General features: G+C 38.3%; 1 protein-coding gene across 2 annotated transcripts in view; it reads left to right on the top strand.

The window, feature by feature from the left end:
• The window catches only part of robo1 (roundabout, axon guidance receptor, homolog 1), a 178,162-nt gene that overhangs the window by 88,981 nt on the left and 61,510 nt on the right, over nucleotides 1-27,671 (top strand). For both annotated transcript variants that reach the window (XM_081370602.1, XM_081370601.1), the window contains exon 3: nucleotides 25,236-25,393. In XM_081370602.1, coding sequence (XP_081226728.1) covers nucleotides 25,236-25,393 — 158 coding nt within the window. The remainder of the gene's footprint in view (nucleotides 1-25,235; nucleotides 25,394-27,671) is intronic.

Below are 27,671 nucleotides of genomic sequence, written 5' to 3'. Positions count from 1 at the left end.
TAAATACACAAGTGTGATTTATTTTTTATTTTTATTATTTATTTTTCAGGACCATTTAACCTTTTCAAATCATGTCCATCATTTTTCTTTCATTTAATAGTTTTTTTTTGTGTTCACATAGCAAGCGCCAAAACCTTTACCATTTTGTACCATTCGCACCAATGCAGTTAAATAATCGAAAAAAAATAACACTTTTCGCAATCCAAGCAGTTCCCATTTGATAAAATTAAATCCCGTCCCACTTTTTTCAAGTTTTCCCACTTTTGACTTAGAATTTTTGTTTCATTTGGAAATATGTCACATTACGGAAGTCATGAATGCCATTTTATTTAAAAGCGTCAAAGTTGTGTGCGCACATTTGATAAACATTTAATCTTATATCTTTTTTTAAATGTTGCAAAAACATCAGTGAGCATTTACAAAATGAAGAAGTGCTCCAATGACATCTTCCAGGTGAAAACGTACACGTCGTATACTTTCCATATCCGGGAAGTTTTTGAATATTTGAATAACATTAATTTGTAACATCTGACATTGAAGAACTTCAGACTTTGACGTGTGACACATTCCGCTGACAAACCGCTCGACCACCATCCGATCTGCTCAGCTGGCATTGTTGGTGCTTCCCTGAGAATGTCCTCCTTCAATCCCTCCGTTTACACTGATGCAGGAAGTGAGTAAATTAGAGGGCAATTGGTTTAATTCAAGGCCAATTAGATGCCTTCCCCTCCCTGAGCTGTATCTCTGCAGATGTTATCTGTGGAGAAGCACTTGGAAATGTTCCTCAAGACAACAGAAAGACTATTGAGTGTGGAAGTCCTCAATTTGAGGGAACAGACCAACATAAACATGTAAAATGGACAATGAAAGGAATGGATAAACAAGCACTGGATAGTTTCCTGAATAAATGTCAAATAAAGGAAACAAAAGGAACTTTGTTCTGAAATCAAATAAGGAGTTATAGTTAACCAAGGCCCTCAGCTTCGATCATTGGATGATCTCGGTCACTGTTTTAAGGTTTTCTGATTGTTAATGAGAAACACAACCTCGTCAGAGAAGTTGGATCTCGAGTCACCTTCGGCTCGGAGTCTTTGCGGTTGTCTTAGAAACACGGATAAGGCCACGGTCACATCCCCGGTGCGGGTCACTGTTCTGTCTCAGCCGTCGGGCTGAGGGCCAAAGGCTCAGGGGTCAATCACCGGAACTACACTGCTCCATCTGGCTTTCATTGAACTTGAGAACAAGAGCATGAGGAAGCTAATAAGCCCATGCTGGAGCTGCACTTGGACTGAGTGCTTCACTCTTTTGTGCATTGGAAAGAAGGTTCTGTGAATGTTAAAGGTTCTTTATTGTGCCATCAATGCCAGTAAAGAACCTTTAATTTGTAAGTAACCTGGTTGCCTTAAAATTTTTGAGTTCATTTAAATGAAAAAAATTGAGTTACAGTGGAGATTGGTTTAATCAACAGAAATAATTAAGTTGATTTAACAAAAGAAAAAAAAGTTGTGATAACAAATCATGAAAATATACTTTTTTTACAGTGCAGCATTTCAGTTAAAAATCCTTTAAATAAAACACATTTACTTGAGAAGCAACATTGCGTAATATATTAAAACCTGTTTTCAGATGATGTAACTTTGCTTGGTACGAACATTATTTTTAAAAGATTTATTTTTATTTTTTAGATGTTTATACTGGAAAATAAATCCAAAAAGGCTCAATTTAAAACTTACTTTTATATGTGATATGTATTTTTTTTACAGTGCATAATATTCAGTGTGATTCTACAGTGTCTTTTATTTCATCTGTTTTACCGCAGTTTCAAAATTGCAAGTCTGAATGGCTCTGAAAAGTAATAGCACAGGTTTGTAAGACAAAAATCCTATGTATTCAAAAACTTTGCAAATGCTGCTAATAATATGCATGTAAATGTTCAGTATCGGCAATCATCGAAAGTGATACAACGTTCAATTCTCTTTTAGATCTGTTATGCTCAAGTCACATTTCATTTAAAGCTTCTCTCATGCACTGAATATGAGTTCTCGAAACTCATTTTCCTGAATCTGTTGGTTAGCTTGGCAGAAGTGCATCATTTCTGTGCCTCTAGAGTCAAATTGTGTCTCTGCATATTAAGCTGGGATGGGAGATAGTATTACAACATCGGAAAAACAACACACTGTGCCTTTAGGTGAAATATTACAGCGTGTCTCTGGTGATCGACTGTAAATGGGGCATTATCACGGCTCTCTTGGCACAGGAACGCACATGAGAAGGATGTTCAGGAGGTGATATCGCACATTTAGCAGTACTGCCGGCGAACAAACCCTCTGCGTGACTGAGTGAGTGTGTGTGTTTCTCTACCTACATGCACATGTTTTTTGAATGAATGTCATGCTCCATCCATCTTGCTGAGTTATTTCATTTTCTCTCCATTACTGTAGTTATTGCATTGAAAAAGAAAAACACCTCAGGTCAGGAAAATAGCTTCTCATGTTTTTATCCTACCAGTCTCTCTCTCTCTCTCTCTCTCTCTTTTTTTTTTTGCCTCTGTCTTTTTCTCTCCTTCAGACCAATCAACAAAGTTCAATGATGGAGTAGCTTGAATTTTTGACCTCATCACCCCAAAAGGAAACAGATCTGGAGACGATGATGAATCCCAGACCGCCTCGGAGCGCGAGATATGATGGAAGTGTGAATGAGCGGCGCTGACGGGTTGTGTGTGGACTTCCACAGGGCAGGCAGACGAATAGTGTTTGTGTTTGCTTAAGAGCTGGTCAGAATTGAAAGGCTGTGATTTTGTGGAGACAGAGACATGGTGGTCCGACTGACAGCCGTTCTGAACCAAGTGAAGCTGCCAGTCGGTAACCAGCAGAGAGATGACATGTGCTAATAACTGTCAACAGACTTTAGAAATCGAGTTACGCACATGCAGAACTCCTAAACTTCTCCACAGTGTCCCGGGATTTGAGACCAAACAGAGGTTTGTGTGTTGCACTGTGTTTGGTTTTTTTTTTGTCATAGTTTGTGCCTTTTGACAATAAACATCCTTTAAATTTGGTCAGAATTTCGTCATGTCATATTAGTGCTGGGCGGTTTGACCAAAAATCAACATCACGGTTTTTTTCTAAATTATACCGGTTTCACGGTTTTTACCGTTTTTTTTTTTTTTTTTCAAGCATGATGGGTGTTAACCACATTTTCTACTGAGTGAGAGAGGAAATACTGCAGTAGATTTACTTATAATGCCCTATTTTATTGTCATGAGTGAATATTATAGAAAAAATCCACACTAATATTAATAATACAGGTTTGCAAGGCTGTTTACAAAGAGGTGCCAGCAGGACGCGCTTTAGGAGCGGCAGAAACAGTGGTTTCCCCGGTAACGGCTGTACACAAAGCAGCAACGCTCATAAACACTGCTTTATCAGGAAAGATAAAGAAAGATTCAATCGTAATAACAAAGAAACTTTTCTAAAGACCGTCAGTTCACTTCAGATACGTTAATACAGTATAAAAACACGCGCGCCGCGAGAAAAAAGACACTCTCACCCCCACACGATCGTGCCCATTCTAGTCAATGCTTGTGTTTCAGATCGAAGCTTCCCAGAAGCGGCTCTCCGCGCCGCTTCGCTAAATATAGGCGCCTAGTCTATTTTGACGCACCACGTGGAGGACGGAATAAAACCTTGTCGCAGCTGTAATGCGCCGCAGACGTGTGTTGTAAATGAGGGGTGAGACTGTGTCGCGCAGCGCCGCGTTCCGATTAAAGCGACATACACCGGTATTGCGGTATATTAAAAATTCATATCGTAACAAAAATAAACACCGGTATTCGGTATGAACCGGTAAACCGCCCAGCACTATGTCATATTCATTAGTTTTATTCAGTTTTATTCATATGTATATGTGTGTGTGTATATATATAATATATATATATTTGAAGAGTTCAGATGCAAAAGCCTCTAAGTGCCATCTGAAATTTTCTTCTAGAATGATCATTTTTAATGACAATTAATAGGTAATTTTCATTGCCATTTAAGTGAAATTACTGAACTTAAACATACGAGCTTGATAAAATGTATCATAAAATCAATTACCTATTAATTGTATATATGTGTATATATATATATATATATATGTATATGTATATATATATATATATATATATATATATGTGTATATATATATATGTGTATATGTATATATATATATGTATATATATATATATATATATATATATATATATATATATATGTATATATATATATATATATATATATGTGTATATATATATATATATATGTATATATATATATATGTATATATATATATGTATATATATATGTATATATATATATGTATATATATATATGTATATATATATATGTGTATATATATATATATATATATATATATGCATGTATGTATGTGTGTGTGTGTGTACACGTGTGTTATAACCAATATTATTTTAAAATATACATTTTTACAATTATTTGATTCATTATTTTTACAATTATTCAATACATCTTAATAAATAATTTTATATATTCAATTAATGTACAAAATGTAAAATATCCTTTAAATTGTGTCAGAATTTCGTCATGTATAAATTATTATATAAAAGGTTTGAATTTTTTATTTGTTAGTTTTTTCTCAAAGTGCAAAATTAAACCAAATATTCAAACTTTTTATATATTTTAAGTTAAACATAAAATGTATATATTATTTAAAGGCATCATTGACAATTAAATTATTTTTTAGATTTTGTTTTTCAGAAGTCTAGTTTGAATTCCAAATTTAGAATTTAAATGATGATGCACATTTTCTATATTATCGAAGAAGAAAAAAAGTGCTTATCACACATTTTTGTATGTAATTCTGATGACACGTTAACACTTTTGGTGCAGCATGGCATAAAAAGTGTCAAAAGCTTTGACAAAAACTGAGGCTTTTTGTCTATTTTGTCAACTTTTTGAAGAGCAAAGGATTGATGAAGTCAGAGCATGTCACGGCATCACTAGAGCCCAGATGAAAGATATGTGTGCACTTATTCAGGCTTTTCTTAATCTTTATATGAACAGATATCTATCACTGGCCTATTTACAAGGTCTTTAGGTTGTCATCTCCTGCCCTCACCTCCACAACCCCTTCAGAAGTAGAAATCAGAGACACCATTTTTCATTTAACATCCTTGAAGCAGAGAATTCTGGGTGGTCAGAACAACATGGGAACGATGTTAGGAAGAGTCCACTATTAGGGCCTGAATAATGCACGGGTTATGTATAATCAAAAACCGTAGCTCTTTATTATAAGATTTTTCATGGCTGGGCGACGTTTAGGAGCGGGAGGGGAGGAGGGGGTGAACCTACAAGAGTAAATCCTGCTCGTGTAGAGCGTTCGAGATCCCGACTGCCTTGCTCACGCCAATACAAACAGAAGTGAAGTCATCTTCACTTTGCGTCCCGCTAAGAGCAGCACACTAGTCAGCCAACACAAACAAAACTGCCGGTGACCTCCGGCGCCTGTGAGTGTGTGCCAGTTCCACTTTTATAGCCCGCGTTAATCAGCCTCAAAATCAGTTAAAAGCGTTTTACGTGACCTTGGTGACTAAGATATTCTGTAGCCTATGAAGTAAAACAAGAATCGGTTTGGATTTACAGTGCCCCAAAAGTTCTCGAACTAGAAGACGTACCATGACTGTAACAAAAGTTCCTACTGCGGTAACGTCTTGACATCGATAGGTCCCGTTTGAAGAGCAGGTCTCTAAACTTAAACAATGCTTTAAAGAGGGTGCGATCAAATGTTGGCCATCTCACGTGGTCTGCGGTCGGCTCGGCCTCTCCCGTGACCTCAAAACCGTCCCCTCGCCGAGCCTCAAACGCATTCCGCGCTCAAAGGCGGAGATGAAACCGCACGATTGTGGCTGAAGGATGCTGGAGAGGTTCTGAGGGCCTATTCGCTCAGCTATTCACACATCAAAGGTGAACGTCAATGGGCTGCTTCGTATTGTCGTTCCCCTTTTGTGCTGTGCAGGTGTGCTGCTCTTCTCCGGCAGATGTAGAGCTCCCAATTCCTGGCTGAACAAGAGGAACGTCTTCCCCCTTGGGGCATTCATAGGAAACAGGAGAGGTTCAGGTGTTCGCGGGCCTGAAATAAAACGTGCGGACTGATGTTTTGGGCTTAGTGTTAAATATTTAACAACAGCTTTTGCCTGTGGCTGGAGATTTGGCTTTATCTTGCTTTGGGAACGTGGAGCAGCTGGGATCTGAGGGGTTTGTTGAGTCGGGAGCGGTTGCCCCCATGGAGCGTTTTTAGCCCGCATTTGCCTGTCTGCAGTTTTTTTTTCTGCTTTTAGAGATAGCGGACGTTGAATCTGCCCTGCTCGAGCGTGTCCCATCACATCCTCCAACTGAAAGACGAGGTTCACAGCGGAATACAATGTAGCGTTTTAGCTCGCTGATGTGATATCAGTTATTTGTTGTCATATTTTGGTGCATCTTTTGAGTTTATACATGAAATGGTGGGGCGCTTGAACTGATTGTTTTGGACTTGGATGAAACTGCGGTCTTATCTTTGCAGCGTGTGGAACGCAGCAGCGCTTATCTTTTCCTCTCATCACACATTGTTTGTTCTACCTGTTCTGAACAGCCTTTTGGTGAAACTGTCTTTGGGTGGCTCTTCACTGGACTGTTAAATTAAGCATAAACATTATAAAATACGGATAAAAAATCACACTTGCACTCCCTGTCTAACTGACCAACTATAATTGCATTGTGCCATCTCAAGCAAAATTTATTATATATACACTAGTGAAAATTGCTGCCTTAATTTAAGTACAATCAACTTGGATGGTTAAGTAATTGCTATAATATCTATAATATATATATATATAGTGCTTGTACACTGTAAAAAGTGAACAATTGGATTAACTTAAAAAAAATTAAGTTATCAAATTATCTCAACTTAAATTATCAAATTTTTCAAGATAAAACATGATAAATTAAGTTGAGAAAACTTAATTTCTTTAGGTGTTACCAATTGAAGTAATTTTTTTAAGTTGATCCAACTATTCACTTTTTACAGTGTATAGATAGATAGATAGATAGATAGATAGATAGATAGATAGATAGATATAGATATAGATATAGATGGTTTTAAATTCTTAGATTTCTTCAAAAATCCACTTTCCAATGATTGATCAATTGCTTGAGTTGACATCATCCCCTACTGAAAAACATGGCAAAATATAACATTAAGTGATACTAATGGGTAAACTTTAACTAAGTTAACTTCTTAAAAGATTGATAATGTCATTATGACATTTTTTAATGAAATTTTTAATTACTTCAAAAGGGAAAATGTAATGGGAACTGGGTTGCAGCGTAACCCGGGGACACATTTTTAATAAACATAATGTCGACTAAAATATAAAATTAAATGGATGGAGAATGCTAGCTTTTTGTCTTCAAAAATGTGCGTATTTGCTGTGTAGATGTTGGGTTGGGAACAGGCCAAAAAAAGCATATTTAGGATGAAAGAAAAAAAAAACAAAAAAAGAAGAATGAATATAAAGTTACTAGTTCTTGTCAGTGTGTTGAGTAATATATAAATGTATATTTGTATTAGAATAGTTCACGTTGTCATCAGAACTTGCACGAATGGTTCCGTTTTGTAGAATGACCTACATATTTTCCCCAGAATATCAGACTAAATATCAGGCTAATGTTTGGACGAAAGCACATGTTTTATGCTAATTCCGTCTCTGTTTCTCTCTTCCTGTCTTACTTTGTTCCGTTCGCTTGATAAAAGGCACCAGAGCTCGAGACTGTCCGCTGACACCAGGCTTAACCGGGCCGCTGGAACAAATAGTCCGCTACTTTACTTTGGCAAAGGATTCTCTAACATCTGTCTCTCTCTCTCTCTCTCTCTCTCTCTCTCTCTCTCTCTCTCTCTCTCTCTCTCTCTCTCTCTCTCTCTCTCTCTCTCTCTCTCTCTCTCTCTCTCTCTCTCTCTCTCTCTCTCTCTCTCTCTCTCTCTCTCTCTCTCTCTCTCTCTCTCTCTCTCTCTCTCTCTCTCTCTCCATTCATCTTACACTCGTTTAATTTCCTCTTTTTTTCTTTTGTTTTCCAGATGTCATCCTTTAACCAGTCGTTGTACACTGCATATTAGCAGTCTTACAGTGGTATTTGTGTTGTGTCTCTTCTTTGTTTTGTTTTTCTCCTCCTGAAAAGAAAGGGTGATGCAGAGGTCTTCACTTCCGCTTTATGACCCCAAAAACACTTGCAAAAAGAAGATCCGCCAGTCCAAGGCATCTGCAATCGTCCATGCTGAAAGGGAACTGCCTGTAAAAGAACAATACAAAATCGATTTAGTGATACATATGGGGTCATTTAATCAGCATGTACAGTGTTTGGGTGACGACATGACCATTTAAAAATATTTTGAGCATTTTTTGTCAATTGACAGGTCTAATGTTTTGTTTAAGCGCGAACAAATCAATGAGAACAGTCTAAGTGTGAGCGGAAAAGCTTGTTACAGACCGTAAATCTGTTGCCTTCAGCAACGTTCAGTTTCTAGTCTGATTTATGCCTCAATAATGCAAAAGATCGATCGATAGGGAGATGTATTTAAATATGCTTGTGCTTCAGAAATCTCCCATGTGCTTCCTTTGTTTTCGAAGGAGAAAACAAGGAACCATATCAGGGGAAAAGCCTGGCTCAGCACCATACATTTTTTAGGAATATTCTGGATTTTAGTAGTCCTATATTTTGGCAGGGCTCTGTCGTGCCTGAGGGGGGAAAAGAATCATAGATCATACAGTAGAATGTCTTTAAGATGAACAGTAGCAAAGTCCGCCATAAAACGAGAACAGGAGAAATCTATGGCTTTCCTCAGTGGCAGATTCTTAGATGACCTCCGACCCAGTTTTCCACAGTCTTCCGAGTGTTTGGCTTTGTCTTGGCGCTCTGGGAATATTGTAACGAATTTTGTAATGTTAAAGCAACATCCTTGTTTACTTGAGAGTTTATATTTCTTACCCCATTGGTAAATAGTTTTTAATTTTTTTTTAATGCATAAATCTATCTAAAAAAATAATAATTCTTTATTCAAGATATATTCTGTGAAAACCTGAATATCTTCTTAAAGGTCCCATGACATGCTATTTTTTTGTAGGCTTTAATATAGGCCTTAGTGGTCCCTAGTACTGTATCTGAAATCTCTTTTCAAAAATTCAGCCTCGGTGCAGAATTATAGCCACTACAAGCCAGTCCCAGAATGAGCTTCCTTCAGACAGGCCGTTTCGGTGTCTGTACTCTGTAGCTTTAAATGTTAATGAGGAGGAGAAAGGCGGCGCAAGGTGGAGGGTGGGTGTGGCCTTGACCATCTTGCGCAATGGTACCGGTCCGGAGTAACCCCAGAGTGCAGTCTGGACGATGGGGCGGGGCGACACTTTTAGGCGGGGCGACACGTGTCGCTCCGCCCACACCCGATTTTATTGGTTTATAATACAGCAATCTAATTGGCGTAGCCGTTTGAGGCATGAGCATGCGCATTCCTTTATGTACGAGTCTATGGTAGGAGTTTATGAATGATCTACGACTTCGACGCTGTTTGGCCATACTACAGAAATATTAAGTGATGATAACCATGGGGATTTCCGATTTCAGTAGCCTAATGATCAATTGGATAATATTTTGCTGAATTTACGGGTCAAGTTAGATGAAGTTACTGTCAAAATGTATTCGTATAGCGCTCAATTCACATCGTCTCAAAGCAGCTTTACAAAAAATCATATTGTAAGCTTTAGGCTAATATTGAGCAGTTTTAGGGCTAGGCAATATCACGAAATATGTTGCTGATAAATTACTGTTTGAAATTTAGATAGCCTACTCTTATATTTATTAATTTACCCAGCAGATAAGTCAGTGCCACTTTTAGTGAGCAATGATCATGACAGCATGAAATTACTGGCATATAGGCTATCAAAGGAGAGATCATTTCTAGGCTGATATAGGCTAGACAATATTTTTCCGCATGTCATGCAGGGCTCCGGAATTTCAAATCATTCGTAAATGCTTCTTCGTTTTTCCATTAGGATCAGTGAATAAACACAAACTCGGGATTTTACACAAATGATGATAATTCACTGTATTTCAGTAAAACATCGGATAAATCCGAAAGTTTGTTTTATTTTATTTTAAAGCAAAACCACAGTGACAAATAAGACAATAATAGGCTAGCCTACCAAATAGTATACAAGCCCAGATCGATATAATAAATCTGTTTTAGTAAATACATATTTATTTATTTTCACATTTCAGCACTACACGGTTTTAATTCTATTGTAGCCAACGCACAAAACCCAATGGCCTGATGATGTCACAGTAACAGATAGTCGAATTGTAGCCTACGGTCGACACTTATAAAACATGAATCTTTAAAACTATAACATAGGGATTTTACAGAACCAACAGGCCCTCATTTTATTAACAAAGAAACGTGAGTTTGCCATTAAACATTTTATTTGCACTGTAGCCTACCAAATAACGCACGCATTGGACAACATCTCGCTAAAAAAATGACAACAAAAAACGGTCGTGCTTTAAAAATGAAAATCAGCTGCTTTTACATTCTTACAGTGAATTCTCATCCTTTGAGTAAAATCGAGTTTGTAAAACATCTCTTTGAAGTAGGCCTGCGTTCGTTTTTAAACAATAACTTCATCCATTCTGTTTCTTAAGTACAATAAAACATTAGCCAATAGATCTTAACTAAAATTACCATGGTAAACCGACAACATATAGCCTACGATTAAAGTTAGCATTTAATATTTCTTTAATACGGCCAAATCATTCATAAAATCGAACTGAAAGGAATGCGCATGCTCAGACCTGAATCGTCTACACCAATAAGATTGCGGTATTATAAACCAATTAAATTGGGTGTGGGCGGAGTGACACGTGTCGCCCCGCCTAAAAGTGTCGCCCCGCCCCATCGTCCAGACTGCACTCTGGGGTACTACCCGGTCCGTGCATGTTAACGTTGGATATAGCAATGGCACAAAGACACGCAGTCGTTCAAGCATTTCAGTTTGACCCAGAATCTGATCCGGATGGAGAAGCAACAACTCAGCGGTTCCAGCAGGACATTTCCGAATGGTTAGTTTAAAATATTATGTCTGGATACGGTACTTTATTCGGATGGTTTACAGTTATTATCATGTAGCTAACGCTAACCTACTGTTGCCTTTTCATGAGAGATCTGTAACATCTGTAATTTATCTTATTACAATTACATCATCAAGCTCTGCGATCTTGAAATGCGGATATCGCGCGCGCCGTATAACCAACAGGAAAACGGTTATCCAAATAACAAAGAAGTGTACAACACTCGCGTTACAGTGTGTGTATTCACACACATAAACTGCATGGCTGCATAGCTAATGTGACAGCCACATTCTACGTGTAACAGTCTAGGCAAACATAAACAGTAAAGCAACACACTTATATATCATTATTTGACTTACTGTTCCGAGGTGTGTAGCTGAGCCAAAGAGAGTGATCCAGACTTTAGTTTCAGACGTTCAGCAAGCCCAGCTCTGTATTAACCCTTCGGTGTTCATTTGTACATCCAATTATTGAGCAATTGTTATGCTTCGCTCGCTCAAAAGCCATGATTTCTCTCGTGGACAAACTAAAATCGCGCGCGCGCGTTCCTACTTCCTAGCTCATTTTCTCATGGGCGGAAATATTCTCTGGGCGGGCAAAGCTGAGACAGGGGAGGTAACATTCCTCCTTATAACGTCACAAGGAGGAGATTCAAGATCAGCGCGATTGAGCTTCCATTTTCTCAAAGGCAGAGAAAGATAGCAAAAGCTCGATTTACACCGATTGAAATTTCTAGAAACTTGGGGACCATATACAGGCTAGGGGAACTCATATTAATGTTAAAAAACCTCAGAAAGTGAAAATTTCATGTCATGGGACCTTTAATATCTTTTTCTTCTCAGGTTTTAAATGGTAAACAATACAGAAATACTGATTTCAAAATTATTATTATTATAGTTCAGTTTAGTTCCTTTTTTTGTTTAATTCTAGTATTTACTTCTTTTTTTTTTATTCTACCTAAGCACATAATTTGTTAATTATCTGTCATTCTCAAATTCTTCAATAGCACTCCTTTGTCCTTTTCTCAAGACTGTTTTCGACGCCACCAGCACTGCAATTTTCTCTCTTTCCTCTCTTTCCACATTGCTTTGTCTCTCTCTATCTCTCTCTCCTCCTTATTCCGCAGCCATCCTCTCTGAGTTTAAGATCCTTTTTAAAGATATGGGATATGAGCGCTGTTTCATCTTCCCCAGGCTCATCTGGTAGAGGTTAGCAGGCATGTGGAAGCCATTGGACTGAGGACCCGGGCTGATCAGAGAAAGATGTGCCCCTCTGGATCTGCTGCTGCACATGTTTGAATCCCGGGACCCTTATTTGCTCAGTCTCGCTTTCTTTAAAATTCCTACCCCTCTCATTCTCTCATTCCCTTTCCAATTACCCTCATCTCTCTCTCTCTTCTCTGTACTCTCTATGTCTCTCGCTCTTTGTTGGAGAGGTTTGGTGAGGATGCTTTTGTAAATTCTCTATTGGAAGAAGCTGTGATTATCCAACGGCCTGACAAGATTGTTTCTGACTGTGTCTTGCGGTGTCTTTATCTGCTGAATTGTGGGTAAAAACGGAGTTTGAGTAACCTTAGTATAGCGTACTAGTTTTATTATTGTTGCAGTACATAGTATGTTGCATTAATGTGCACACTGGGCCATATCTACTAAAAGCTTGCGTCAGCTCAATAAAAAAAAATGCTGCCCGAATTTACTAAAGACACACAGTGATGAAAAGGCATGGATAGGGTTATTTTTGTGGCTGACCTTACTAAAGTTTGCGCTAGTCAATTTACTGGTATTTGCACCATTATTTAACACCCCCAAAAAAGCATGTCTTAAAGAGTTCAACTAAAGATCACCCTCATGTCGTTCCAAACCCGTAATACTTTCATTCATCTTCGAGACACAAATGAAGATATTTTTAATGAAATCTGAGAGATTTCTGTCCCTCCATTGACAGCTACGCAACTACCACTTTGTCCATTCATACGTCACTTTGTAAACAGCACTCTGATTGGATGAATCTTTCTTAACACTCAGATTTCATTAAAAAAAATCTTCATTAGTGTTCATTAGTGAATTAGTGAAGATGAACGGAAGTCTTACAGGTTTGGAATGACATGAGGGCGAGTAAATGATGACAGAGTTTTCATTTTTGGGCTAACTATCCCTTTAAGCCAATTTGCGCCCGTGTTGTTAGTAGATCACGTGCACATGATTATCAACCGGATGGAAATTTGCACTGCCCTTGATAGACTGCTTTGGTCATTATGGGAATGATCTGGTTGCGTCTGTGGTCTTTAATGTGCGAATTGTCAGTAAATCACCCGCAGAACTTTCCACTTCCATCAGCACTTTTATGGGATTGTGGTCTCACGCTAATTTGCCCTGTTTATTAAATTTGACCCTAGGTATCCCACAAGGCAATGCACTCAACTTACATTTTCAGTGTGATGCAATAAAATACATGATTTCTTGACTCATTATTTGATCAGACTGCCAAATGTGAAATGTTTTTACTCAAAATTCACTGATTTGACTCTCAAGGTGAAGTCACGTGACAGCAATGTAGCAGACTATTTTTGAAACATTAAGCAATAGAATAATGGCTACTGTTTCACATACTATTTAAAAACTAATATGCAGAATAGATTGTAAACTGCAGTTTTCAGTAAGTAGTAGGCTAGTGTTCCATTCCCAACATAGCTTGTGTGAATATCAGTGTCTGTCTTACAGTAACCTTCTCGCTCTGTCACTCTCTCTCTTTTCTCTCTTTGTCTGACAGTGTTTTATGACAGTAAAACAGCTTGTATTATGTTTCCTCCTCATGTGACTGACGTAATCCCAGTTTCTCATTCTCTTCAGTGCATTACGGTCTGTCACCCACTCTTTCCAGTTCTCTCTCTCTCTCTCTCTCTCTCTCTCTCTCTCTCTCTCTCTCTCTCTCTCTCTCTCTCTCTCTCTCTCTCTCTCTCGTACACAGACTCTTCGACATTTCAAAAAACAGCTTGCAAAATAATTAGTTACAGATATATATTGCCAAATGGACACAAATGATCTCAACAAACTAAAATCTCTAAATCAGCTTCAGTTTTTCCACCAACTGGCTTTGCACTGTTTTATGCTGTAACTCATCTTCCCAGAATTCACTGCCGGAATAATGACCGTTGTTTTTTAATATTTTGCACACTAATATGAGAAAACAAGGCGTTTACCTTGAGTTGAGAATCATATGGAATTAACCTCTTAAAATGTAATTTACTATCTTTTATCTTTTGCCTTTTACTGTTTTTTATTATTATTATTATTTGCTTAATGAAAGATAATTGCAACTTTTTATCTCAATATTGCGACTTTATTTCTTAGAATTGCGAGATATAAGTCAGAATTGTGAGATATAAACTCACAATTGCGAGAAATAAACACAATTCAGATTTTTTCTTCTCGAAAATGCGACTTTATATCACGCAATTCTGACTTTATAACATACAATTGCGACTTTATATCACGGAAGTCTGACTTTATGACTCGCAATTGCGACTTTATATTGCGCAATTCTGACTTTATAACTCACAAATGCGACTTTATATCGCGCAATTCTGACTTTATAACTCGCAAATGCGACTTTATATCGCGCAATTCTGACTTTATAACTCGCAAATGCGACTTTATATCGCGCAATTCTGACTTTATAACTCGCAATTGCGACTTTATATCGCGCAATTCTGACTTTATAACTCGCAAATGCGACTTTATATCGCGCAATTCTGACTTTATAACTCGCAATTGCAACTTTATATCACGCAATCAGAATTACAAGATAAAACGTCGCAATTACATTTTTTCTTTTTTATTCTGTGGCGGAAACAAGCTTCCATAGATTGCTCATAAGTCAATGAATGTTTTTTTATTATTATTTAGTATTATTATTATTTAGAAAATGAGGCACCAAACTCGAGTTGCACAGAACAGAGAAATCTAATGTGAATTATTGCAGACAAACGATTTGATTGTATGAACATTTATGACATAAAAGCAATAGTATTTGGTTCCCAGTGGCATTGTAGAAATGTCCTATTTGCCATCAGCCATGATTAGATATATAGTAGAGAGGTTAAAACTGAGCTATGTGTTGGTCATGTGACCGGTGAACCCTTTGTTGAATATAACTAATAAACTCATGCTAAAACGAATAAACTAATTTGACTGAAATGCATCATTTTGAACGTTTTAAATGACGGATTGCACCTTTAAGACCTCACTGTCTGATATTCTTGAGGTACTTGGGATATTTCTGCTGAACAAACCAAAGAAAGAAAGAAAAAAAAAACGTCAAAGAAAAACAAACCAAAGTGGTAACCGGCACTTAGTCGAAACCACTGATCCTTTCTTAGCGTTCGCGCTGTAACTTAATGTCCTGATATATCACTTTACCCGTCACACTGCCAAGACTCAGTATTGGCCTTAAGAATAAATAATACATTTGTACTCGCAGCTCACCGCAGTCCCTGATCTCCAGACCTACGTCTCCAGAGTCTTTCGACTGGAAACCAGAACACGGTCGGAGTAGAGCTGGATTAACCCGCTCTCCCGCTGCTGTGGGCCGCACGATCTACTTTTGTATACTTATTTATGTTCGTTTTATGTGGATTTATGAAGATGTGTTTGGTGTTTATGGCTTTGGCTCCCATGCAGAATAAGAAAATGTGTATCTGTATGTAAGACGTTGGAAACGGCACACATGCTAGATAACTACTCCAGCTGTTGGGTTTTCTTGGCACGCTTCCCGCTCCAATCTTTCACACATGCACACATTCATTTCTGCTTGTTACTCTTGGTCGCAAATATGTGGAGATGGTTGCCCAGAGCTTCTAGCATCTAATCCTTTTTTCTGATTTCATCTATTTGTTTACGCATGAAAATCAGATTGTTTATGTATGCGGCAAATTGTGATTTTTTTGGTGCAAAGCATAAGAATAAAGCTCCAAATCAAGCCAATAAACAATACAATTTTATTCCAAACAAAAGAAAACCCAAAAGTGGTAGTTCTGACCCATGTCTACACCATTATATAACCACAGAGGGAAAACTTCTTGTATGTGGTGTGGTGTGTGTGTGTGTGTGTGTGTGTGAGTGTGTGTTTCTGAAGACCTCAGGCTTTTGTTACGGCCCCCGGGGCTCGATGCCCCTCTGCGTGTGCTCTGGAGGTCGTCCTGCTCGCCGTGCCCTAAGCAATGTCTACATGCTGAATTTCTGCTTCATTTTGAAGAGAAGTAGCTAGAATGGACAATAGCATGCCTGTGTGTTCGCACTGACAAGAGCTTTCATTTGCTCAACTGTAGTTTTCTAAACAAATCATGCATTTGTCCGACCACCAATTGTGCAAGTAGAAGCTGAAGATGAATGCTTGACCTGAAGAGCTCTATCAAAAGCACGAATGTAGCAGCACAATTTGTTTGGTTTATCATTGATTAATTTTCCCACTGCATCCATGAATGTTAGTAGGAATATTAATACGGTAACACTTTACAATAAGGTTTCATTTGTTAACTTTAATTATTTACATCAGTTAAGATGAAGAAATAATGAACGGCAGTTCTACAGCATTTGTTAATCTTTGTTAATTTCAACATTTACTAATACATTATTAAAATCAAAAGTTGTATTTGTTAGCATTAGTTAATGCACTGTGAACTAACATGAACAAACAATGAACAGCTGTATTTATATTAACAAAGCACAATCAATAAGTGAACAAATACAGTAACGAATGTATTACTCATGGTTAGAAGTGTTACTGTGTGGCTTAGAAGTGTTGGCTTTTACTGTTACTTGCTAATTTTTATTTTATTATTTTATTTTATTCAGCCTTAAGTAGTATACTTTTCCTATGTTTCTAATCAATTTCTGAATTAATTTTTGAGCTTTATTATGCACTTTTTTTATTCACATCTTGATATCCAATTTGTACATACTGTAAGTATGTGGATGATACCTCAAATCATATATAAATGAAACCGTATTGTAAAGTATTACCATTAATACGTCTACAAAATATATTTTTATTTTATTTTATTTTATTTTATTTTATTTTATTTTATTTTATTTTATTTTATTTTATTTTATTTTATTTTATTTTATTTTATTTTATTTTATTTTATTTTATTTTATTTTATTTTATTTTATTTTATTTTATTTTATTTTATTTTATTAACCCCCAACTTTAAGTATTATAAATTTCTGAAATAATTGTTGAGCTTTCTTATGCACTTTTTTATTCACATCTTGATCCCCGGTATGTACATGGATGGACACCCGACACGATACCTTAAATCATATGTATGTATGTGTGTGTGTGTGTGTGTGTATGTATGCATGCATGTATGCATGCATGTATAGCATTGTATACAACCTATATACGTAACAACCTATCAACCACATACTGTAGCAACCAGCCACAGCACACTAGCACTGTGGTGGCTTTTGCATAAACACCTCTTTCTAGTCCTATTTGTCTTTGGTTTTCGGGGAAACTCATTTTATTCTTGCTGTCCAGTAATTTAAACTGTCGTTCAGCTGCTCTCTGCTGTGGCAATTTACCCACGTAGCTACATGAGGACCTGTCAAACGCTCTGCTGCACTGCTCTTGACAAAAAACCCTCCACACAAAACAACATCACCACTCAAGTGGGCCGATATGACTTGTTTGGACAGTTTATTTGAAAGCTTTTATTTATTATTACAGCAATGTTTGTTCACACCCCCCTCACCATCATTGTTGTATGATGGCGATTGTGAACAGACGCCCCACTGCGCTTCTGTTAATGACAGCGGAAGCTGAACACAGTGAGAAATGTGACAAAGGCTTGATCAAACTAATAGCTACTTTGTGTTTCGTTTGCCTCTGAGGTTAAAAGAAAAAAGCAATCGGTGATCATGATAACGGTGTTTCCAAAAAACAGGCACGATGTATGTGATAAATTATACAGTGCTGTTGAAACCGAGGGATAATAGCTCACGCAAAAGTGAAATTCTCTTATCATTTACTCACACTCATACCGTTCCAAACCTGTATGAACACACAAGAAGATACTGAAGAAGTCAATTGGGTCCAAACAACCTCAGAACAAAGGAAGCGGTCTCTGGTTGACAGAATTTTCATTTTTGGGTGAATTACTTATTTAAATACCTACATTTTCCCAGTCTGCCTTGCTGTATGCTGAACGTGACCTAAACCTGGTTTGGTAACCTCCTGCCGTTCTTCTAACAACTACAAACAGCTCTGACCATGTTAATAAACAGGTATAGTGAATAGACTCTCTGTCTCCTGCGCTTTTTAGGGTCGCCTTTCTGAATGAGGCAGGGACTCCTATCAATAGCGGTTTCCTTTCAGGTCCTCTTCCACTAGACTTGATGAATTAGCCCTTTTCTTAGTCCGCCACCCTAAAATAACAGGTCACTAAAACCTGACAAGTACTATTAATCAACCGAAACCGTTTCCATTCGATTCCAACTTTGCTTTTGTTTGCCATCTCCAGCGACTTGTTAAATGTTTTCATAATCGTAGCCAGTTAAGCCAAGTTTCAATCCCTGACGGCCACCAAAATGATGTTTCCCTCATATTTGTTTATTGATAGTAGCGTCATTGTTTAAATCTCTTGATTGGAGCTTCCTCTTTTTTTCCCCCTCTCATAATCCCTTCTAGCTGAGCCGGCTGGTCGTTCGAGTTGGGAAAAGTCTCCCAACTCCCGTCCTAATGTAACTTTTTTCCTCTATGTTAACACACTTTAGCACTCCCAAATGAGTTATAAGACCCTCTAAATCACCCCACTGAAGTACACTACATGTCCTGTACCGTGTCTGCCACCCCTAAAAAAACAGGTCACTAGGTAATTGAATAGTTAAGGGAGGACTTGTCCTTCATCAGTGCCAAGCAAAGCATATGGCAGTAAAATCATGTGCCTGCTGTTTCATTTCCACAGGCCCCCTGAAGACTAACAGACCGTGGAGGGGTTGAAAAGAAGCCTTTATTTCCACACACACATTGAGGCACATCAGAGCACGAGCCTCGTTTTGAGGTCATTGCGAGAGCGATAGGGGAGATTTGATCTGAAACGCCTCTGTCAGGTGTGCTGGTTAAGTGTAAGCGTGACGGGTGCTTCTTTTCGAGCGTTTGTTCGTTGGTTGCCGTTCACATACTGTCTGTTTATTTCTGCATAGCTGAAGCGTACGCCACTGTTTACCCCATCTCCAGATGCCGTACACACTCTTGCAAATGCTCAAAAGGAGCCTTATTGGTTTAAAGTGCCGATATTTGGTTTAAAGTCAAGTCGTCTTTATTTATACAGTGCTTTAAACAATACTTTGAACAAGGAACTCTGAAGTGACATAAGCCGGCCAACAGCGATAGCGCGGCATTCGACAACGTCAAGAACTAGAGAATGGAGGACGCCTTGATCGGAGCTGTGTTTTTGTTGTGTGTTTTGTGGGATTCATGATTACGTAGATGGAATGTAGATGCACAAGTTATGCGATGGAAAGAGCAAGAAGGGACGAAATCTCCTACGACAATTTGCAGTGCTACATATCATTAAGGCTGAGAAAAGAACACAGTGCAGCAGACAAAGGCGACAGGTAAATGCCGTTAACGTTAGCTTTCTGTATGTTTATTGTGGAGTACAGTGTGTGTGTTTACACAGCTTTTTAAAAAGGGGGGGGGGGTGTTTCGCGTTCGTGCGTTCAACCAATCAGTGTACACTTGCGTCAGTGTTAGTTCCTGTTGTGTTAGCATTGTGCTGGGTTAGACCCTACTCTGAAGTAGGAGCTAATTTAGTACCCCCAAAAGGCGTTCCTAGAACTAAATTCGTTCCCAGTTCCTGAAGTGCGAACATGCTAGAAAAGGGGGTACCTCCGCAATTAGTTCTAGGAACTATGAAAAGGTTCCTCCGGTGCGAAAGCCCCTTTTGTTCTCATTCAGAAGTGTCAAGGAGTTGTGAAAATTACATGATCTATGACCTTTATACAATGCTTGCCAAAGTAAAGATTGTAAGCCTATCCCTCACAGCCTCATTTTCACCCGTGTTAAATTCAATATAGCGTCTAACCTGACTAAGGTCTGTATTACTGAATATTAAGTGTCTTTCAAACCCCAACTAAGCAAGTCAAAGGTGGCAAATAACCTAACACCATCAGGTGACAGAAACAGAAAAGAAAAAAACGTGGGAGAAACCAGGCTCAGTCAGGGAGCCAGTTATCCTCAGGAGAAAGTGCAGGAGATTGCTTTGCTTCGTCCCGTCTCCTCAGAGACACCTTATCCGCGCACACACCAGACCTTGACCGTGCCGCCACATGGGCGCAGGAGCAGGGGGTTAACGCACCGTAGCTGGGGGCCTTCCTTTGAAGTCGAGACTCACCAGGAGGGCGGTATCAGCTGCGGAGAGCGAAAGAGAAAGAGCGAGAGTTGTAAACCCCAGCGGACGCCGCAGCTCCAGGCAGGGTTAGCTTGCTGTGAACGCACTAGCGGGTTTGAACCCCCCCCCCATCTCCTCCCAGCTCCCTGCTGCTAATGAGAGCAGCGTATCGATCCGCTCTTTGAGACTCTAGGCAGGTATAGTATGTCCTCTCTAAAGTGTGCATTTCCAGCGGCAAGTTCTGGCCCTCACCAGCCCTGGAGACCCTACAGACAGAGGAGAGGGTTCAAGCATCAGGCAGTGATGAATGAGGTGGGCACTCATGATGGTTTGGTGGAAAATAATGGAGGGAGGAAGAGTGGATGAGGCATTTGGTGAGGTGGAAGGAAACTCGAGATTATTGTCCACTAGATGTTTGGCTAGCTAGTAGTTTGAATGCAATTTTTGCATTTATACTTGTTTAGTCAGATTGTATTGCTATTTGTAGTCCATTTTACTACAGCAGTTTGAGTTAAACATTGAATTCAGTAAGGAAAAAAAGTGTGCATTACGAGCCATAATGGAACCAGAATGAATGCTAAATAGCTAAATGGCATAATTTCAGTTATTTCATTTTTTGGTAAAGGATTTATTTATTTTTTATTTTTTGGGAATGTTGAGCATCCATTAATAAAGTAAATAGAGTCAGGTGATATTGGATATTTAGTTGTGCTTGCTTATTTTCACTATTTTTAATTTCAGATTACCTTTGCCATCTTCTATAACACACTTAAATCTAATCTTTTAAACCACAATAAAATGTAATGACACTTTTGAATGTAATATTGCAAATCTTAAAAACAGTATGCAGTATATTTTCAACTTTATAATATTGAGATGTATTACCATTTTTTCAGACAAAATAGATTAAATTTTAAAATCATGATACCATGGTATATATCAAAAGGAATTGGAATTGCTTTAATGTCACTTAGTTCGTGCCGCCACAGTAGTTTTTGTAAAGGCATTTTTTTTTTGGCTTTTCCTACCCGTTCTTCATTCTTCTGAACGCACTCTTTTAGCGGGTGGTCTTAAGTGTTGGATAACCAGCGACTGGCATGACTCCAGCTTCAGTCTGACCTGCAATGGCGCGGTGACCCAGGAGGCGAAGAGCGTTCTAAATGAGGTCTCGCTCTAATTTGTCATCCCTCCATTTTTGTATTATGTTTAGCAGGCACCATGTGGACAGATGATCTGGAGGAGAGGGAATGTGCGGCGGTTTTCCGTGGGTTCACATCTGGGAACGATTGCGTTCGCATACGCACATTGTTCATGTGGAATTGTTCTCGCAAACCTGACATACAGTACACGTTCTCGTTTCTGTTTCTCTAAATATTCTCACGATTCCGCAATTTCCGCCCCAATGACATTTCGTTTTGTACGTGATACTCGATTGGACAGATGCTGGAAGTTGCTTAAAATTGCTTTCCTTTTCTATAGCAGAATTCCCCATGGTTTGAAACCTACAAATCTGAATTCCTGACTAGTTGGAGCTAGTTTGGTGAACACATTGCTGGTTATGCTAGTGAAGAACCAGGTTCTTGCTAGTTAGACCGGTCAATTATTGTGATCTTTTTGGCTTAAAAGTGCAAGTAATCCTAAACTAGATGAGGTTAGGCAGTCTGCTGGGGACAAACTAGCATACCAACATCCAAAAAACACCATATGCTGGGCTTTTCAGCATGATAATGTTTAGGAAACTTCTAAGCAGATAGACGTTGTGATTATAATACATATTTATTCTACTGCAACTGCTGTATTTTGGTCGTTCCCCATGGTTTCTCTTCAAGGCCCACAATCCCGTTCCTGACAAATCTCCCTGCGCCTTTGCCAGCTCTGGGTTTTTGAAGTGCTTTTTTTAGCAAATCTCCAGTTCCCCAATGGCTCCAGCAGAACACTCCAGAAACCCTCAGTGGTGGCTCAGCAAAATCCATTTCATTTCCGCCCAGCAGAGCTCTTACTGTCATCCCTCTGTAGCCCATGTGTGGTATTAAATATTCATTTCATTAATGTCGGAGGAATATCAATGCAAATCTCATTTTAATTTGACGTTACCGCATCTGTTTCAAATTTCTGTGAAGCATATAGTTCTGCAAAAGTTCTGGAAACTGAACAAGCGCTTTTGGGTTGCCAGGTTTAGTAGAGAAGAGACTGAGCATTCAGTAATTTGTGTACAGATTTGAAACTTTTTACACATAGATGGATCATTAGAATTTGGTCCAAAAACAAAATGGCCTATATTTTGTAATTATCAAAGTCAAGTAAAATTACTAGGGGATATAGCCTACTTACTGTGGTTATTTATTTATTTATTTATTTATTTGCCGTTTTCATTCAATGCCAGTTTTGACCACGAGGTTTAAAGGCATAATTCTCAATGAAAATTATGTTGTCATACTGTATATTCACCTTCATGTCATTTTAAACCAATATGACATTCTGTGAGCACAAAAAGGAAAAATTTTGAACGGTATACTGGTAGATCATTTTTCATACAATTACACTGAATATGGACTGATGCACTCAAATAGAATGCAAAAGCAGAATAAAAGTAATTAATGACTTGTGTAGTATATTCGATGTTCTTCAAAAATTTGTGTTTCATAGAAGAAAGCAGGTTATATTACTTTTTTGGGTGAACTGTCACTTCAAAGAGACGGGCTTGGTTTCTCTCTCTTGCCGTCACTCTTTCTGTCTCACTTCAGTGGTTTATATCATTTCCAGGACTCCATTCCCATTTTGTAGACATTTTCAGAACTTGACATATGTACACACACACACACACACACAACTTTCCCCACAAGGCCCTGTTAGAAAGCAAGCATGCTATCAGGTTTCTCAGCTCAGGGTGTAAATCAAGCGTGAGTTGGGTTCACACAACTCTGCAAACTCAATCCAAGTTTGTTGATCCGCTGCGAAAATTCGAATCCCTTAGCTGATCCATGGAGAGCGAACACAGTTCACATTAGACACTGACCCTCATCTCTCTCACCGGCCAGTGATCTTCTGGTGTGCATGTGTGTCTTTCCTCTATAGACTGCCTAATTAAGCCGGTCGAGGAAAACGAGATGCCTGTTGAAACCCTTGGCTGGAAGGAATGATATGCTTGAGAGATTGTTACAGAGAAATGATGGAAAAAGAGAGCAAGAGATGAGGAGAAGAAATTATTTCCATTTCTTTCAGCGAATCACCTCCGATTGGACATTTTTCAGTGGGGAAAGGATGACTTTTACCTGCTGTGACATTACAAGCAGTAGAAACTGGAATCATATGGCCAATTAAGTGCTTAAAGTCTTAAAAGAATTTGGAGGCAGTCAGGAGTTCAGGTTACCTTGAGCATCTCACTTTGATCTAGAGCTGAGGGTAATCGGGCCGACAGGAACACGTTCAGGGGCGTGAGAGCCCAAAGAAGTTTCCATTTCTGTCGACTTGCACATACTTTTATGAAAAAGGGGAGAATTACTGATACGTAATAATTGTTTGTGTAATATTTATAAAAAAAAAATATATATATATATATATAAAATGTATCAAAATACTATATATTTTAAATGTTTTATTTTATATATATGCATGCACACATGTTCACCTTGGTAATCTTTTTACATATAGTACTAATAAACAATAGTAATAATATTAATAATAATAGTATATGATACAATAATGTAATAATAAATAATACATATTTATTGAACTCAAAATCATCATATTAGAATGATTTCTGAAGGATCATGTGACACTGAAGACTGGAGTAATGATGCTGAAAATTCAGCTTTACCGTCACAGGAATAAATTACATTTTAATATGCATTTATATTAAACTAAAAACTGTTTAAATTGTAATAATATTTCACTGTTTTTACTGTATATTTGATTAAATAAATGGAGCCTTGGTGAGCAACAGATGCTTCTTTCAAAAAAATAAAAAAAATTGTAATGTTTCCAAAAACAAGGTGAACATTAATATTTTTTTGTAATAATGCCCAATAAGATCAGAAATGTGCTTTGCAAATGCAAATATGGTTTCACATTGACTATAAAATACTTTCTAGGTCGGCAGCTCACTGGGTTTTGGAAAATATCTCGAGTCAAGTTGCTGTGTTTCACCACATGTGCTTTTCCCATGTCATGTGTATATAATTTAAAACATTGGACTAATCTAATGTGCTGCTGTACAGTATCTACATGGCACTGTGAAAGGCATGCTTTCTCGGATTAATGGGAACGCTTTAAGCAAATCCGTCAGAAGGGTAACAGGGTCGACTAACATGCTTAGACTTAAACACGTGTGTTTTTTGGGTTCAGATGTTATTGCACACTTCAGCAGTGGTCTAGATGAATGTTCAATCTCGTGTCCCACATTAATATCACTTACATTTCCATGCAGGAAGAGCACTTTATATTCCAAACCCTCTTTTGTGCCTTTTTAGCTAATGTAAACAGAAGTTTTAGGTTTAATCTTTGTATGTTTGAAGTAAATTAGAGGTGGTTTGCACTTGGAAAGAGTAGAAAAATGATCCTCTCATGGTTTCTAATTTGTTATTCCTCTTCTTTAAATGTTAGCGTGTGTAGTTTCCTGATAAAAATGCTGGTCGTGTTTCTAATATCCCTGTTTTTCTCTCTCTTTTTACCAGTTCTTCGAGATGATTTCCGACAGAACCCCGTGGACGTGATGGTGGCGGCGGGCGAGCCAGCGGTCATGGAGTGCCAGCCGCCCCGTGGACACCCAGAACCCACCATCTCCTGGAAGAAAGATGGAGTCACCATTGACGACAGAGATGAGAGGATAACGGTAAGCAAATCTGACAGCGATTCCAGCTGGTTAGTGCTGCTTCATCTAGCTGGTGGAAGAGTGTTTTACACTGGCTGGTTAAAGAGATACTTCACAGCTGGCAAATTGGGCTTTCAATATAACTTGTCTGCCTGTGCAGTAGAAAGGCGAACACATTTTTGTAATTTTGACTAGAGAAAACATAGCAAAAAGGATGTTGTCTTCCTTTTTACCAATAGGTAGGAAAACTTCAACACCCATAATACACTGGGAATGTTGCCGTCCAAGGCCACTCCCACCAGTCTGCAACTATTGGATACACTTGATCAGAGTCAAATATTGCCTTGATTTAGAAGGAAATACTTTTTAGCAAACTTTTAGTCATAATGGTGTCGACTTATAGTTCCTGTGTGCAGGAATTCAAAAAGTAAACGTTTAGCGGGAATGAGTTTCCGTTTCCTGTGAAGGATCCAGTGTGTTTTAGGCAATGGCTAAAAGCAGCAAAAATTGTAAATATGGAGAGAACGCTGCGAAAATCTTAACCTCCGTGTTTGTAGTCAACACTTCAAACTGGATGACCACGAGCACAGTGTTTTGGGTCAAACGGAGGGGAGAAACTACCATTCTGTCTGTAGTTCCTCCCGAAAGAAAAACGCTGTCTTGTACAGGTAAGAAAGCTGTTGCCATAGTGTTCCACTTTCACCATAATGCTGTTTAAAGGAGAACTCCGGTCAATTTTAACATTGAGCTAATTTTTTGGTATAAAAATGATGTTATTTAAGCCAGTGCAAATACCTGTGTTTACATCCTGTTTTCGGTTGAAGTCCAAAGTAGTCGATTGCCGAGTTCACGCGCATAGTTTAGTTACCTATGATCACGAGCGTGAACTCGGCAATCGACTACTTTGGACTTCAACCGAAAACAGGATGTAAACACAGGTATTTGCGCTGGCTTAAATTGCATCATTTTTATACATATCTTTCACATCTACTGCAGTCAGATTCACCCGTGTTCACTCTGAAGGAATCACTCACATTAGCTGTGCACTTGTAATGACACATCAAGGATGTTAAGAGGCTAAAAGCAGGTTTAAAACTTGCCCCATTGAAGTCAACAGGGTGCAAATTTTAAAAATAGAATAACTCGGTGTAGGCAACACCGATTTTTGTCGTTGTTCTCTGTATTGACAGCACTCCAAATGTACAAAAAAATGAGCTCAATGTTAAAATTGACCGGAGTTCTCCTTTAAAGAGTAGACAAAGCACAATACAGTTTTCAGTGATAAACCCTTACAATAACTGTTCTGTTAATAACCCTCTGTTGATCTGACAAAATACAAAAATGCGGAAGTATAATCTGTAGTTTTCATGAAAGCTCTGGAGCTGTCTAAAGTCAGAGAAACCGCAAAACACATCATCCGGTGGACTTTTGCTGAGAAATAAACATGAATTTCTCTGTCTGGGTAACATGGACAAATAGTAAACATATAAAGGTTGAAAATCGGCAAAGTTCGATTTTAAGCTCGACTGACAGGATTTGTGGGATAGTACGAATAACTAGAATTTTATCCACCTAAAACAGTAGTCCCACTTCAAAATTGATGACTCAAACAAATTTACTGCTCAAATAACACACATTTTTTATGGATGACTTACTGTTGCTGTATTCAATAAAAAATATGAGCTTCACATCCGGCCACAGGTCCCTTCCTAATTTTCATTTTAGAGGTACTAACGAAGACCTGCTGATTTGTTAATAAAAAAGACACAGCAAAAAGAAGTTCCCTTATTTAATGCATGTGGATAACAACTGCTTCTGCTGCATTTTTCCAGCAAATGAAGGCCGATTAGGGCTTCTGCTGATGAGTGTTTAAACTGCGTCATGGCCGACTCTGTCGGGGAAAATTAATGGAGCCCATTCATCTGATTGGAAGGGCATGTGGGAATGAAAGTTTGCCTTCGCCAGCGTTCACGAGCCGAAAACTCTCTCTCTGCTGATTTAATGCAGTCTTTAAACCAGGGCCACCAATTAGGTTTTTCTAATTAAATGTGTGGGAAATTAAGTAACGGGATAAATCAGGCCTCTTTTGTCGTTAAAAGAGTGACTTTGATGTGCACGCCGCTGCTCGTTTTCCACGTGGCTTATTTGTGTAGAATAAGGCTAAAGGTGGTTTGGGAGGTTTTGTTATTTTTAATCAAACTGTAGACAGGGTTTTTTTGAGAATACCATTTTACTGCTTAGCACTGACTAAAAAGGCAATGAAGGAATGTGTAAAGCATTCCAAAGTTACGACAACATG

Source organism: Scardinius erythrophthalmus (genome assembly GCF_964197995.2).
Source record: "Scardinius erythrophthalmus genome assembly, chromosome: 7".
NCBI lineage: Eukaryota > Metazoa > Chordata > Actinopteri > Cypriniformes > Leuciscidae > Scardinius > Scardinius erythrophthalmus.
Note: the sequence above shows the minus strand (reverse complement) of the source record. Positions and strands in the feature narration are given on the sequence as shown.